General features: G+C 35.1%; 3 protein-coding genes across 4 annotated transcripts; all 3 read left to right on the top strand.

Moving 5' to 3' along the window:
• The first annotated feature begins 761 nt into the window (after positions 1-761).
• LOC108194212 (pentatricopeptide repeat-containing protein At1g80880, mitochondrial) lies at positions 762-5,453 on the top strand. 2 transcript variants are annotated; one of them, XM_064081840.1, is made up of 4 exons: positions 762-1,606; positions 2,515-2,911; positions 2,990-3,782; positions 4,405-5,453. In XM_064081840.1, the coding sequence occupies exons 1-3, from the start codon at positions 1,002-1,004 to the stop codon at positions 3,578-3,580; spliced, it is 1,593 nt and encodes a 530-aa protein (XP_063937910.1). In that variant the 5' UTR covers positions 762-1,001; the 3' UTR covers positions 3,581-3,782; positions 4,405-5,453. The 2 variants fall into 2 exon arrangements, with proteins under 2 accessions (XP_063937910.1, XP_017216635.1); XM_017361146.2 differs by having other exon boundaries at positions 763-1,606; positions 2,515-3,782.
• Positions 5,454-5,610: 157 nt separating this feature from the next.
• Positions 5,611-6,545, top strand: LOC108194155 (early nodulin-like protein 17). The gene is made up of 2 exons (XM_017361063.2): positions 5,611-5,939; positions 6,016-6,545. The coding sequence occupies exons 1-2, from the start codon at positions 5,783-5,785 to the stop codon at positions 6,369-6,371; spliced, it is 513 nt and encodes a 170-aa protein (XP_017216552.1). The 5' UTR covers positions 5,611-5,782; the 3' UTR covers positions 6,372-6,545.
• A 1,265-nt stretch (positions 6,546-7,810) lies between these two features.
• Positions 7,811-13,796, top strand: LOC108196237 (uncharacterized). The gene is made up of 5 exons (XM_017363430.2): positions 7,811-8,389; positions 11,723-11,780; positions 11,909-11,992; positions 12,115-12,256; positions 13,219-13,796. The coding sequence occupies exons 1-5, from the start codon at positions 8,119-8,121 to the stop codon at positions 13,579-13,581; spliced, it is 918 nt and encodes a 305-aa protein (XP_017218919.1). The 5' UTR covers positions 7,811-8,118; the 3' UTR covers positions 13,582-13,796.
• Positions 13,797-14,123: the final 327 nt, after the last annotated feature.

The following is a 14,123-nucleotide window of genomic DNA, read 5'->3' as shown; positions in this document are numbered from 1 at the left end:
ATCATGTCAATACTATATTCTTTTCCCATGTTTGGATTTGTCGACTCCAATATAACGGTTTATAACTACATTTGCTTGCAACAACCTTTACTGTATAAACAGCCTTCACTTATCGTTGCAGAAGAACGACACCTCCGAGTTAGAAATCGAGCTAGAGAAAGGTATATCTAATTTTTGATATTTTTCATCCAAAAATTTCAGAAAATTAGAAAAATAAAACGGAGCGATGTGAGAGGCGACACCCACACGCCCCTCGCTTCTCCTTTAAAAATCGAGTAAGAGAACTATCATGTAGGTTTGTGGTATTGAGAGAGGAGGTTGTGTTTAGATGATCTAAAACCCTACGATCTATACGAGTATTTATAGGTGCAGAGAGACTTGTTTGACACTCTTTCCCATAATTAAATAATCTGAACAAAATCAGATTAAAATTTTCAAGATACTATATTCCATAAATAATCTGAAACGATGTGAGAGGCGCCACCTACACGCCCCTTGCTTCTCCTTTATATAAGTATATTGATTTCTCCCTCTGTCTCATTTAATTGTATACATTTTTTTTTCAACTGCTCGACACGCATTTCAATACTCTTATAAAATATAGTTTCATAACTTATTTTTGAAATTTTTTTTTCTGAAAAAAAATATAACGTCCAAACTTTAATTCAGAAAAAAATATTGAAAATAAATTATACAACTACAATTTACAAGAGCATTAAAGTCCGTGTCGCGTGTCCGTCACCCAATATATCTGCTGGGGGGACGGAGGGAGTATCTCGAATGAATTCGAGTTTCTAAGGGTTGTCAACTTGTCATTGGTAGGACTACACCAAGACTGAACAAGGTTGTTTTGCCCTTTTTAAGAACAACCTGAACAAGTTTTTTTTTTTGAAACAGTACTGATCAGACCGGGTGATATCGAAGCTTAACAGAACCCAAGGTTTTCGAGTCTTGTGCTAAAGACAGTTACACTGTCGTTAGAAGAAATTCTCCTGCAGTTAATGGCACTGTCTAACCTTGTACGAAGGTTTCAAAGAACCCAAACACAACTCTTTCTCTCCTACATCCTAGCCCCATTAACTCAGAATGTTTCGTCTTCAGTCACCCCCTCAAACCCCTGTTTCATTCAGACATTTCATCGAACAGGTATACTGCATTCTCGTTATTTTACTAGAACTCTTTATTCTAGTACACACCGAGGAATGAACAGTGTCAGTGTTTACGAAGTAGCCGATTTTACTCACACTGTCAATGAGGACCGTGCATGTCATCAGGATAATGTTCTTAAGTTGTCTAATTTACTAAAGAAATTTAGTGGGTTCCCTTCTGAAGAAGAAGAAGCCATGGCATTGCTCGATGATTCGGGTGTCGAGGCTGATGAGAGTTTGGTTTATTTAATGATTTGGGAATGTAGACAGGAGTGGAAGATATCGATATTGCTGTTTAAATGGGGTGAGAAATGGAATTGCAATGGTGGGAGGAATTGGATCTTGATTATATGGGTATTGGGTAATCATAAAAAGTTTAACATTGCATGGTGTCTGATCCGCGACATGCATCGGTCTTCATTGGATACCAGAAAAGCAATGCTGATCATGATTGACAGGTACCCCTGAGCTTTTTAATAATTCAATATTTCAATGTTGATTCTCAGATAAGAAGTGATTACAATACTTAAAAGTCTCAATGTGGTGAAAAATTTGCGAACAATTCATTTAGAATATCTTAAAGCTTATAACTCCATGGCTACACGGAGAACCACCTTATATAGAGTCTAGTAGAGAACACTTATATATACTCACAAAATATATGTTTCAATCTCATTATTCATCAAATATATAATTTTTAAATCAAAAAATAAAGTTTCATCATTTTTCCTCCAAAAATATGTTGAAAATTAGTCTTAATATCCAAACGGGTTCTACAGTAGAACCATATTTATCCAATGTGATTATACAGTAGAACTAAATAATCAAAATTTTTGCTTAAGTTGTACGTGTCAGATTGTTTATGCATGTTATGTATGAGACTATAATTAGTATTCTACATTAGAATCAAATTTTATGCACAAACTTGATTAATTTTAAAATTATTAATGAGATTTTAGAGTAGAATTAAATGGTTCTCTACGGGACTCTATATAATATTGTTCTCCATGGAACAATGACCTATATATATATGTATATATATCCATATGGTTTAACTGTCGAGGAAATATAAGTGTTGATTGTTTTCCTTGTGCCATGCTTACAACTTAAAAGCCCTGTTATAGCAAAATATGAAGTGTTATTTTGGTGTCAAATCTAGTGCTACTTAAAAACTGGATCAACTAGTATGTTTCGGTGGTGATCTATATATTGTCAAGATTACATAATCAGTTTTGTTTGCTGTTAAGAATGTAAGCTGCTTAGCATGAATTAGAGAAGTATTTATTAGGTTCATTACGGTTCTTTAGTTTTAACTTTATGCCAGGATCTGTCATTTCATTAGTTTACATATATTTTTTTCTAGTAGATATGCAGCTGCAAATGAGCCAGTCAAGGCCATAGAAGCATTTAACTTCATGGAAAAGTTTCGGATGACTCCCGACAAGGAAGCATTTAATACGCTTTTGTATTATCTTTGTAAAAATGGGAATGTTGAAGAGGCTGAAGAGTTTATGCTCGTGAATAAGAAACTCTTTCCACTGGAGGTTGAAGGCTTCAACATAATTCTGAATGGTTGGTGTAATATATCCCTTGATGTTTATGAAGCAAAGCGAGTTTGGAGAGAAATGTCTAAATGCTGCATACTGCCCAATGAAACTTCTTACACTTGCATGATTTCCTGCTTTTCAAAGGTGGGAAATCTCTTTGATTCACTCAGGCTGTATGATGAGATGAAGAAAAGGGATTGGGTTCCAGGGGTTGAGGTATATAATTCTTTAATATACGTATTGACTCGAGAGAATTGCTTAAATGAAGCTTATAAAGTTGTGGTTAAAATGAAGGAGCTGGGTCTGCAGCCTGATTCCACAACTTACAACTCAATGATATGTCCTCTATGTGAAGTAACAAAGCTGGACGAAGCAAGAGCGGTATTGGCTAATATGGTCGCAGAGAAGGTAAGCCCGTCCATCGAAACCTACCATGCGTTTCTTGATGGCACCAGTTTAGAAGGAACTCTCGAAGTTCTTAATCATATGAGCAAAGCTTGTCTTGGTCCAACAAGTGCAACCTTCCTCATAATTATTGCCAAGTTCTTCAAAAAGGAACAGCCAGATTTTGCATTAAAGATTTGGATGGAAATGAAGCAGTATAAGGTAGTACCTGATTCTACACATTACAGCATATTGATAGAAGGCTTGGCAAGGTTCGGGCTTTTAGGCAAAGCTAGGGAGTTCTATTCTGAAATGATGATTAATGGAATCAAAGACGATCCCAAACTCAAGAATCTCCTGAAACTACCAGGACATGGTAGTAGTCACCAAGTGGGAAAGAGGCGACTGAAAAGTGCAAGACCCGTCAAAAAACCTAGCCAGGTGGGTCATAGAAGATCGAGTAAGCAGTCAAGAAAGAAGGAAAACTACACAAAAGATTAATTTACTCGAAACCCGAAACCTGTCTGCAGCAATCTCTGGTCTATACTTACTCGAGAGTCGAGATACGACACGCTAAACAAAAGATATATAAAATGATAAGAACAATGTACTTGCAGCAAGGTGCAAGTTTGTATATTTCCAAGCAGGTTGATTTGGGTACAGCGGCCTGGTGCTTAAATCTGACTTCAGCTGCTGATGAGAGGTATGTTGTTATGTGCTGTTGTTAATCTTCGTAGCTTTCATATATTGTCTAAAATTCTTCTGTTCCTGGGACAGTAAATCTAAACCTGAACAACAATGAGCATTGGCAGATTTTTCAGATAGAACACATTACTAACATTCTACTGTAACTTTTCCACAAATTTGAAAGGTGTTGGTACTTAGAAATAATTGGGACTATATAGCAAGGGAGACCATGTTAAATGTAAAATATAGTAATGGTATTTGCCCAAAGAGAACAGAGTGTCTTTCTCAAAATGTGTACGGAAAAAAAAGATTATCGAGAACAAAACACAACCAACTCACTTCTTTATTTTATAATGCATTTCAATCTGCTGATTAATCGAAAGAGCTTTCCGAAATTGAGAGATTTATGTGAAATGTTGAAATGGCTAACTTTACCATTGTTAATTGATGCAGCATTAACTTTGCTTTAAAAAATTCTATTGCCCAGAACCTCTTTGACACATGCCTGTGCTAGTCCCAAATTAAAAGCCATAATAAGAATCGATTTCATTTACTTTTTTTTTGCTAGATGTATTTCATTTACTTGCCTGCTACGTTAAACTAAACAATGTCTTTTTCATTTGATTGTAACTGTAAAGTTTGGCCAATTGCAACTTGGGTCTGAGGTGTCAATTTTGCTAAGGCGTTTATGGACATCGTGAAATCTCGGAAGACAATTTTAAGCCGTGGTAGCGAAGAGCTAACATGCTTAACACCTGATCCCCCAGCTCTATCTCAGTTCTGGTTTCCAGAAATGTTGATCGAAGTGGTTTATTTTGATTATGCAGAATCAGAATGTAAGTTTCTAAAAAGGTGTTGTGCCTTAATTCTCGACTTATTAAGTTTAAGATTTATAATCACAGATCAAAGACTGGTTAGAAGAATAAAGGAAGCGTTTAGTAATGCATCAGGGTTGAAGGTTTTGAGGGAGGGACTCTTAATTCCGCACTTGCTGGTTATTTTTGTTTACTTTAGCATTGTGTTTTGAGAAAAATGCAATTTGGGTATAGAGGCAAGATCAAATGAGAATTGTACAACCAACATGGGCAAGTTGTGATTCAGTTCCTGAATGTAATTAGGCACATGAAATGCTACTATATATGTGAAAATGAAGCTGTTTAAACATAGAAACCAGATTTTCCTATGGAACTGTGGATATAATCAAAGATTGCATTACATTGTCAATTTAAGAAACAGACACACCAGTTTACCAATGCATTGCATTACACTGTGTCCTTTCAAAAGTATCCGATCTGTAGTTTTTTGTATGACACATCTTCATTCTCAACATATACAATTATTTCAATAATGTTTTATGTTATTTTATTTGATAGAAGTGGCAAATAATTATCAGTTTCATTTAAAATAACAATCACATTGCATACTCTGTAATTATGTCCATCAGCTCAAAATAACTCAAGAAATTAAGCTCACAAGTTTATGTATTTTCACAAATCCTGTTTCACATAAAATATGAAATTCTACAAATTGTCAGATAAGGTATCTTCATGCATACCCTAACTATCATGTAAGAAGACAACAAAACACAAACAAAACATTTTATAATTCCATATATAATTGTATATAATGCAGTTCCAAGAGCACTGTTCTAAACTACATTTACACACAATAATATTTAATAAAATAAATTATAAACAAAGTCTTGCAGGTAGGTTTTCCCAATTAAAAACAAACTTTCTATAAAAAGAATAAATTCATCCATTATCTTGCATAGTCATGGACAGCCTTATACATTATCCAGTAGGCCTGACAAATGAGCTGTAAAGATAGATTTACAACAAGTTATAACAACATTCAAACTTCAGTTCATGGAATAGATCCGTTATGCATATGTGCTTGCGCCTACTGCCACTATTATTAATTTTTTTTTAATCTAGTTACCATAAGTATTGTTATCTAGTTTATATTTATGTAATAGAATATATACCAGTCAGTACTGATACCAAAATACACAACATGGCCTCAGCAACAACTGTCTCCTTGTTCTTCTTCCTCTGCATTGCTGCCGTCTCCGCCACAGACCACATTGTAGGCGCTAATCGCGGATGGAACCCTGGAATTAACTACACTCTCTGGGCCAACAACCACACATTCCTTGTCGGCGATTTCATCTGTAAGTCCCAAAACATCATCTAATGTACACATTTTCCGTCTATCTAAAACAAAACTAATAATATTACTTGTTTCAGCATTTAGGTACCAGAAAAACCAGTACAATGTGTTCGAGGTGAACCAGACAGGGTATGATAATTGCACGATAGAAGGAGCAACTGGGAACTGGAGCAGCGGCAAAGACTTCATTCTCCTTACGAAGGCTAAGCGTTACTTCTTCATTTGTGGAACTGGTGGTTGTTTTAATGGAATGAAAGTTAGTGTTGTGGTGCATCCTCTACCATCACCAGCCAAAAACTCTACCACCAAAAGCTCCTCTGAAGCCTCTGCCGCATCTCCGCCATTAATGGGTGGTGGATCTTTGACATTGTTGCTGCTAGTCACATGGATCTGGGTCGGGTTTGAATCTGGAAGGTCCATTATCAGTAATTGAGTTTGGACAAAACTTGATAATTTGTTATCATTGGTAGTTGGTTATCATTGTTTTCCAGGGTGTGATACAACTGTCACAACTCACAAGTACTGTCTGTGTGCTCATTAATTTGGAATCATGTGTATTTTGTAAACTATCATGAGTTAATTTTAAATTACTATATTGTTTTTAAAATCTGAATGTTGTTTTAACGTAAAATTACGAACGGTATATCATTCACAAATTAGAGTCACGTTACATTCTCCTCCAAAAGTTCTTTGACTTTGGACGTAGTGTTCAAGTTACATTTATTTTTAATCTCTTTATATAAACAAGATTTTATATTTAAATTTAAATTTTTATTCACTATTTTTCTGAAAGAATTAATTAGATCATAATTATGCGGTCAATGAACATTGTTTATCATAATTTAACGTGTTCAACTAATTTGAAATGAAAGTGACTTTTTTCTTATAGTAAAGAAATAAATAAGTTTCTAAAATATTTGGAAAAGAAGCATAAATTATGGGAGATAAGCTAGCATTCTCATATTCTTAAAAAATGTCGCTACTTTTTTACACAAATGGATCAAAAAAAGTAGAAGCAAGAAATAATTTTTGCTTTTTTCAAGAGACATTATATCCTCTTTCACTCTCTCTCAAAACCCTAGCCTCCATCACAGATTTTTGAAGGGGCTTCCATCGGTTTCTACCGGTGGAAAGCCCCGATTTCTTCTTTTTTTCTACTTTCTTGTTTTGAAATCTTATTTTTCATTCAATAAGTTCCCAATTTATTTGGGTTTTGTTAGTCTCTCCATCTTGTGAGAGTTGGTTTGTTTTGTTTTGGTGTGTTTTGATGTTTTCCATGACCGAGGTTATAGATCGGCATGATTTTCATGGGTTTGATTCAGGTTTGAAGGTTATTATGGGATCGCATCTATGGTCGATTGTTCAGAACATTCAGGTGAAAACCAATCAGATGGAAACAAATGTATATATTCAAATCATCTTCAAATCGCTTAGTTGCCTCTCCAAGAAGGAAGGATTCAACAGCGATATTCTTCAGCGTCTGTCCAATTTCGATTGTGTTTGTAGATGCCGTATGGCTTTTGATTAATGAATTGATTCCTTTTTATCAAAAAAAGAAATAATTTTTGCTTCTTGCAAACAAACTAACGCCTATATAATAAATGTAAAACCTCACCGGAAAACAAGAAGTAGGCCAAAAACACGAGAAATTGAAAAACAAACCAAGCGAAAAACAAGTAACAAGTGTCAACATTTCCCCACAAAGAGATCCGAAGGGTTTTAAATAGACACATCACTTGCAAGTTACACATATAAATGTTGTATGGCTGCTTAATATTTCACCTAACCCAAATAAACAAACAAACTAGGAGGTCCGGACAAACAACCAGACAACACAATATCATAAAGACATAAACACACATTAAAAACCATAAAACATAAACACTTAAACTGTACATACAACCACTTCTCAACAGTTTAAACTCGATCATCTATTACCATCTTCATTTGCTCTAACTCCACAATTAAGTTCCAAAATCTAGGGTTTCATATGTTTCCCAATTAGAACACAACACATTTTCAACACTATGCTCCTCCTTGTCATCTTCCTCACTCTCTCTAAATCTCTGTATTTTTACCTCAATTCATAAACACAAACCCTACCGACATTGTAGCTGAGTCAGGTCCCGAGTTCGAGTCGCCGCTGGGTTGATACATATTTGTTACATTGCGCGCACAAGATGATGCCTTCTATTATGAGGAAGCAGCAGGTGCATAAGCTGTTGAGGTCTAATTCTTCTATGAACGCTTCGTGTTCGTCTGATGCTTCGACTGATTCGACTCAGAGTAGGGCCTCCACGGGGAGGATTAGTAGGCGGAGCGCGCCGACACTGGCGAGGACCAAGCATTATGGTTCGAGGGTTGATAAGGTGGTGGTGGTTGGTGATCATAGTGAGCAGCAGGTTTGTGATGATGTTAAGAGAAGATGTGCTTGGATTACGCCGAATACTGGTGAGGTTCTGATTCACACTTGTTGGTATTGTTTCGTTTCGATTCGAATGTGTTTTTTGTTTTTTGTACATACTTGATTGCTTTGTTTCTGTCATGTTTTTATGGAGAGAATTTTGGGAATCTAGGATTGTCGTTGTCTTGTTAATTTTTTGAGGATCATATATGGATATTGTTTTAAGGGTCTTTACATGGAATATATGTTGTCAATCGGCTTTGTTTATTTATGTGTATACTTTATATATGAGAGTGTAGTTGTATCTTTAAGCTCATTTCTTCGTGTAGAAGAATTTCTCTAAATGTATCAAATTTAGAGATTTCCAAAACAACCAGATTCTGGATTATAAATGGAAAATGTTGAATATTACTATATTTGCTTCTCGTTCTGTATAATATCTTAGTGAAGCAATAAACTTTATGTATGTGTCACATCATTTATTTTGCAGTATGTTGTTTATTGGAGCCTGTGGTTAGGATTGCAATTGGAAAATGAACTTCAGTAGTGTTTGAGTCCCGTCTTGTTTGGCCTGCAATCTATTTTTTTTTTATTGTTGCCTGAATACATATGACCATATCAAGCTAACTGTAAATCATTTTCAAGTTTGAGTTGCCAACAAGTAGCTAAACGCCTATTATGGTTTCACATTCTAGTAGGAAGTAGGGACTAAGAAAAACGTACTGGTCTATGCAAGCTCTCAAGAAGTTTATCTTTTCACTACTAGAACAAAATGATAAATTTTTAACGGGGTAAGTAAATAGAATTGGTTTAAAGTCAAATTCCAAAAGAAAGTTTTTACATCAAAGCAATACAAAAAAATCCTTATAAGCAAGCCCTGAGTTACGAAATTACTTTGGGACTTCTATCAGATTATACCTGCCTCGGTGAATAGTCTCGAGCTAAAGCATCCACAGAATTGCCCAGTTAGGCGCTATCTTGATAATTGACTAGTTCAGTTATTAGTCATTATTGTCGAGTTTTTGGTCACAAATTCGATTGGTTTAGTCTCATATTATTACAATAGGTCTTGCCTTCATCTGCTGCTATATGCATTTTCAATATGAGATTTTTATGGCCTGATTAAGTATTTGGTGTATTAGTTGCATGTTTACTCGACATATGAGGGAAAAAGCTAGAAATAGGTAGCAAAAATATAATATGTTCTTTTCTTTTTGTTTTTTTTTTTTGGTTTAGGCCAGTAGAAAGAAGGTTAAGAAGCACAACAGGTTTGTTGCAATCTCTATGAAAAGTTTAGTATAAGTCCCCTTGTGTTAGAATCTGCACTTGCCGAGTTCAGTTTTGTGGGTGGATCTATTGATACTGATTTATAACTTTGTTTTAGTTCAGTGGCTAGGCTTCAGATTTCTATTTTGTGTAGTGTATTGTTGTTAACTAAAGAAGAGGCAGATAATTGTATAAAGGGGATGGGGAATGATCTTGTTGATGAATTGAAGAAAGGGAAAATTTTGGTTGTATTATAAATTAGTGCTCAAGTTCAAACGATTAAGAGAATGTACTAAATAAATAAAGATCGAGACTGAAATCAAGGACTATATCATCAAAGGATTTAAATGAAACATTTCAAATATGCAGATGAGATGCAACAATTCTTAAGCCTTTTAAATTTTACTGAGTCAGTTGGTGAACATGTCAGATAGTAAGTAGACCGTGCATAAGCTCTTAAAACTCAGGTAGCTGAGATAGCCGAGCGAAAAGATTCAATGTTCGGTCTTTTGACGATGAAATTGCTTAAAGATGAGACACCATTACGGAAGTAGGTATATATTTTCAAGCAGTGTTCTAAAAATCGGTCTAGGCGGCCGCCTAGGCGCTAGGCGGCCCCGAAACGCCCCGATTTCATCCTAGGCGGTGAATTAGGCGTTTTTTTTATAAAAATCGGTCCTAGGCGGTCAACATCCCGCCTAGGCGGTCCAAATCCCGCCTAGGCGGTCCAGGCGGCCAATAACAAAAAAAATAATATTTTTAATAAATAAAATCTAAAATTATGATTTTATTATAAGAAATTAAGTATTCACTTGTACTTAACTTAATATCTTATAAAAAAAAGTAAAATGACTAATATTTTTATTTAATATTTCTTACATTATTTATAAGAGACTGATTGGTATATATTTATTTAATCAACGATTTTGTATTACATGTATCAAGTATTTATTTTATATATGATATTATATTGTCTACCAGTTTGACTGTACTAGTAGTGAAAAGTAGATAAAATTATTAAATTAAATTTAATTATAATAATTTAAAAATAATATATGTCCGATTAATGCTCCGATTAATCTTTTCGATTAATCCCCGATTTCCCGATTAATCGCTAGAAGGTACCCCGACCGCCCTGGGACGCCTAGCGATTTCTGTAACACTGTTTTCAAGTATTTTGTAGATGTCAGACATTTTATGGAGAGTGTTCTAATTATGAGATTAGGTATAGTCTAATCTTATTGTTAGCAAACATTTTTTATGTAGGCTTAGCTCTTCTTAGAATAACTCTCATCAGATCAAGGAGAATCCACAATATGGCCCTCTATTCTACAGCTATTGCTACTTCCATGCATTGTTAATATGTTTGTTTAACATTCAAGGTCAAATGAACCACTCTTATTGTTAGCAAACATTTTTTATGTAGGCTTAGCTCTTCTTAGAATAACTCTCATCAGATCAAGGAGAATCCACAATATGGCCCTCTATTCTACAGCTATTGCTACTTCCATGCATTGTTAATATGTTTGTTTAACATTCAAGGTGAAATGAACCACTCTGTGAAAGAGTTATATGATGCGTTTGTCTTGAAATGGTGGTCATAGTCTTTTGGTAGCTAATGTAAGCTAGGTGCAGTGATTGAAGTCTTTTTTTACAATAAGTGCCACTTACTATAATAGACGCGAGGGTATTTCCATCATGAGAACTCTTCTATGGTTTTAAGAGTCGATCACAATTTGATGGTCCGCGGTATAACTTGTTGGCACTTTATTGGCTAAGATTTGGAATTGAGCACTTTGGCAATGAGTACACTCCAAAACTCTTAAAAATTCTAACCATTTTAGCCACGAAAACTGTGCCTTATCATGCACACCTACTGTTAATGGAGAATAGACAAAATTGAGGAAAATAGGTTGAGAAGTGTATAAGAGGTGAGGCCTTCATGGAGAACGAGAGAAAAGTCTACCCACAAAATCCCTTCCCCTTTTCTATTTTTTATGAATTATTTCACATATTATTATACAAGTGCTATTAGGGTTCTTGTACAGTTCTTGCAAATCCATTGCAACAATATGTGGGAATTTTATTTACTAATTCATTTGTATTATCCAAAGATCCCTGCTATGTTGCTTTTCACGATGAAGAATGGGGAGTTCCAGTATACGATGACAAGTATGTACCAGTTACCATAGCTCTTATTTTTGTATACACCTTTTTTTATGTATCTTTTCGTTTCGAATGCAATACTAAATTTCATACAAAAAAATTATTGCACCTTATGTTTGCTGAAACTCTCGCAGAAAACTGTTTGAATTACTCAGCTTATCAACTGCTCTAGCCGAACTTACTTGGCCAGTCATTCTTAATCGCAGGCATTTGTTCAGGTAAAAATTAAAATTGCAATAACCTTTGATAAGCTTTTAAGAATCGTATCTTTTATTTCATTGCTGCTTGTTTATGCGGGTTCTTGTGTGACTGATTCCACCTGGCATGTATCTATTTGCAGAGAAGTATTTCAGGATTTTGACCCTATTAATGTCTCCAAGTTAAATGAAAAAAAGATTGCAACACCAGGATGCTCGGCTAGCTCTCTTCTATCTGAGGTGAAGCTACGTGGTATCATTGAAAATGCACGTCATACGTGCAAGGTATATATGCCAACTTCATGTGCAGTTATGACATATACTAATTTATGTTGTTCTATTAACTGACTGATGACTCTTTGAATTGTGAGCTGTGTGTTGTCATTTTTCCCATATATAATGCCATCTTTCCTGAAAGTATGGAATAGATTTCTGTTGAGTACTCATAGGCTATGCTTGTTGGAAGGACTATTTTGGACTTGTATCTTACTTGATCCCTCGAGATAATCCTATGAACAAGTTTGTGTTACTTCTTGATGATATTGTAGGAGTATAAAGTGCATCTCTCACTAGGTATTATAATTCCATGGGAATAGACCAATATGACGATTCCTCGAATTTTGGGTAAATTGGCTAAGTAGTGCTTGCTACAAGGGTCCGTACTAAGTTAATAAATATGTCTGCTTAAACCACTTGAATCGATTAAGGGACAACTACAGAATCAGAAGAAATAAGTGTCAGCAGATCCTTAAACTTTATCCCTGGTTGATGCTCCTTACAAGAAGTCTGGTAATTAGAGCTGCACTATAATTCTGCTTCTGTTAAAACTTAAGTTTTTTGGTGGGTATGATGTTTTATATTTTCTATAAAGTATATGGTAATTCTGATTATTAATTGTTTCCAGTTCTTATATTGGAAATTGAAGTTATGCATTATTAGTATGTGTATTAATAACATTCCGCCTGTTTGCCATATATCGCTTTCCGTAAATTGGTTAATCAGTTTTTACAGGACTTGTCCTAGATTCATGACTAAGTAAACACCTTGTGACAATTGACATGGATCTGATCTATATTTCTAGAAGGCAACTGTACAATTGTTGGTCTACTGCTATCAAAATTTTTTAAGTTAGAGAAATAACTTCCTCAGTAAACCAATTTCCTAAAAGCAACCCACTATAGCTTACAATAATACAATCTATAGGAAGTTTTCATATGGCAATTATTGGCATTGTTATGATGTTACAGATTATCAAAGAATTTGGATCTTTCAACAAGTATATATGGGTCTTTGTGAACCATAGGCCTACGGTTGGTCAATTCCGGTATCCCCGTCAAGTTCCCATTAGGACATCAAAGGCAGATATGATAAGCAAAGACCTTGTCAGAAGAGGGTTCAGAGGTGTTGGACCTACAGTTGTCTACTCGTTCATGCAAGTAGCTGGAATAACAAATGATCACCTCACAAGTTGCTTTAGGTACCAGGAATGTATAGCTGCAGTAGATGCAAAGGACAATTACGAGGCTAGGGCAGATGGTAAACTACCACAAGATCCAAATGATCTTAGTTTAGCAATAGCTATAGATGACTTGACGCTATCCTCGGACTGAAATCAAGATACCCAACTAATGAGCTGAAGAATACACTCATCATAGGGGTAGTTGCATTCTTCTGAGAGATGGGCTGCTGGAGGTTATGTACAAATAGTGAGTATGAATTATTTTGTGTATTGCACTGTAGATTCATAAGTATAATTTGGATACAATGAAGGATGATTGGGTGCTTTCAAGTAATTGCACCTAATGTAGCTTCTATTTCTTATGTATAGCTTGATCCAACTGTCTGAGCAGTGAGCCCCCACCATTGGTTTAACAACTCTTAAGAATTTAGTATGATGGCTGCTGGGAAGGTGCTAGTAACTATTGAATGTAATAACAAAATCAAATTGTCTTCTCCTTGTGGAAATATCAAGGCCATGGTTGCAACTAATTAGCTGTTAGCAGATTGAATTAACTATTTTAACTAGCCGGTTGAAGTAGTTATTTCGACTAGCAGATTGAATTAACTGTGTTGCGTTGTACAAAATTGTTGCTTATGGATAAGAATATGCAGGGCATTATCTTGAAATATTCCATATTGTCTTTTAATGCCT

This window comes from Daucus carota, chromosome 7 (assembly GCF_001625215.2).
Source record: "Daucus carota subsp. sativus chromosome 7, DH1 v3.0, whole genome shotgun sequence".
NCBI lineage: Eukaryota > Viridiplantae > Streptophyta > Magnoliopsida > Apiales > Apiaceae > Daucus > Daucus carota.
This window is presented reverse-complemented; position numbering and strand designations above follow the sequence as displayed.

What these genes read in the sequence shown, in the direction of transcription:
- LOC108196237 (XM_017363430.2), top strand. Translation starts at nt 8,119, where the DNA reads ATGATGCCTTCTATTATGAGGAAGCAGCAGGTGCATAAGCTGTTGAGG. An exon ending in TTGGATTACGCCGAATACTG is followed by an intron (nt 8,390 to 11,722) that starts GTGAGGTTCTGA and finishes TATTATCCAAAG; the next exon opens with ATCCCTGCTATGTTGCTTTT. An exon ending in AATCGCAGGCATTTGTTCAG is followed by an intron (nt 11,993 to 12,114) that starts GTAAAAATTAAA and finishes ATCTATTTGCAG; the next exon opens with AGAAGTATTTCAGGATTTTG.
- LOC108194155 (XM_017361063.2), top strand. Translation starts at nt 5,783, where the DNA reads ATGGCCTCAGCAACAACTGTCTCCTTGTTCTTCTTCCTCTGCATTGCT. An exon ending in CCTTGTCGGCGATTTCATCT is followed by an intron (nt 5,940 to 6,015) that starts GTAAGTCCCAAA and finishes TACTTGTTTCAG; the next exon opens with CATTTAGGTACCAGAAAAAC.
- LOC108194212 (XM_017361146.2), top strand. Translation starts at nt 1,002, where the DNA reads ATGGCACTGTCTAACCTTGTACGAAGGTTTCAAAGAACCCAAACACAA. An exon ending in ATGCTGATCATGATTGACAG is followed by an intron (nt 1,607 to 2,514) that starts GTACCCCTGAGC and finishes TTTTTCTAGTAG; the next exon opens with ATATGCAGCTGCAAATGAGC.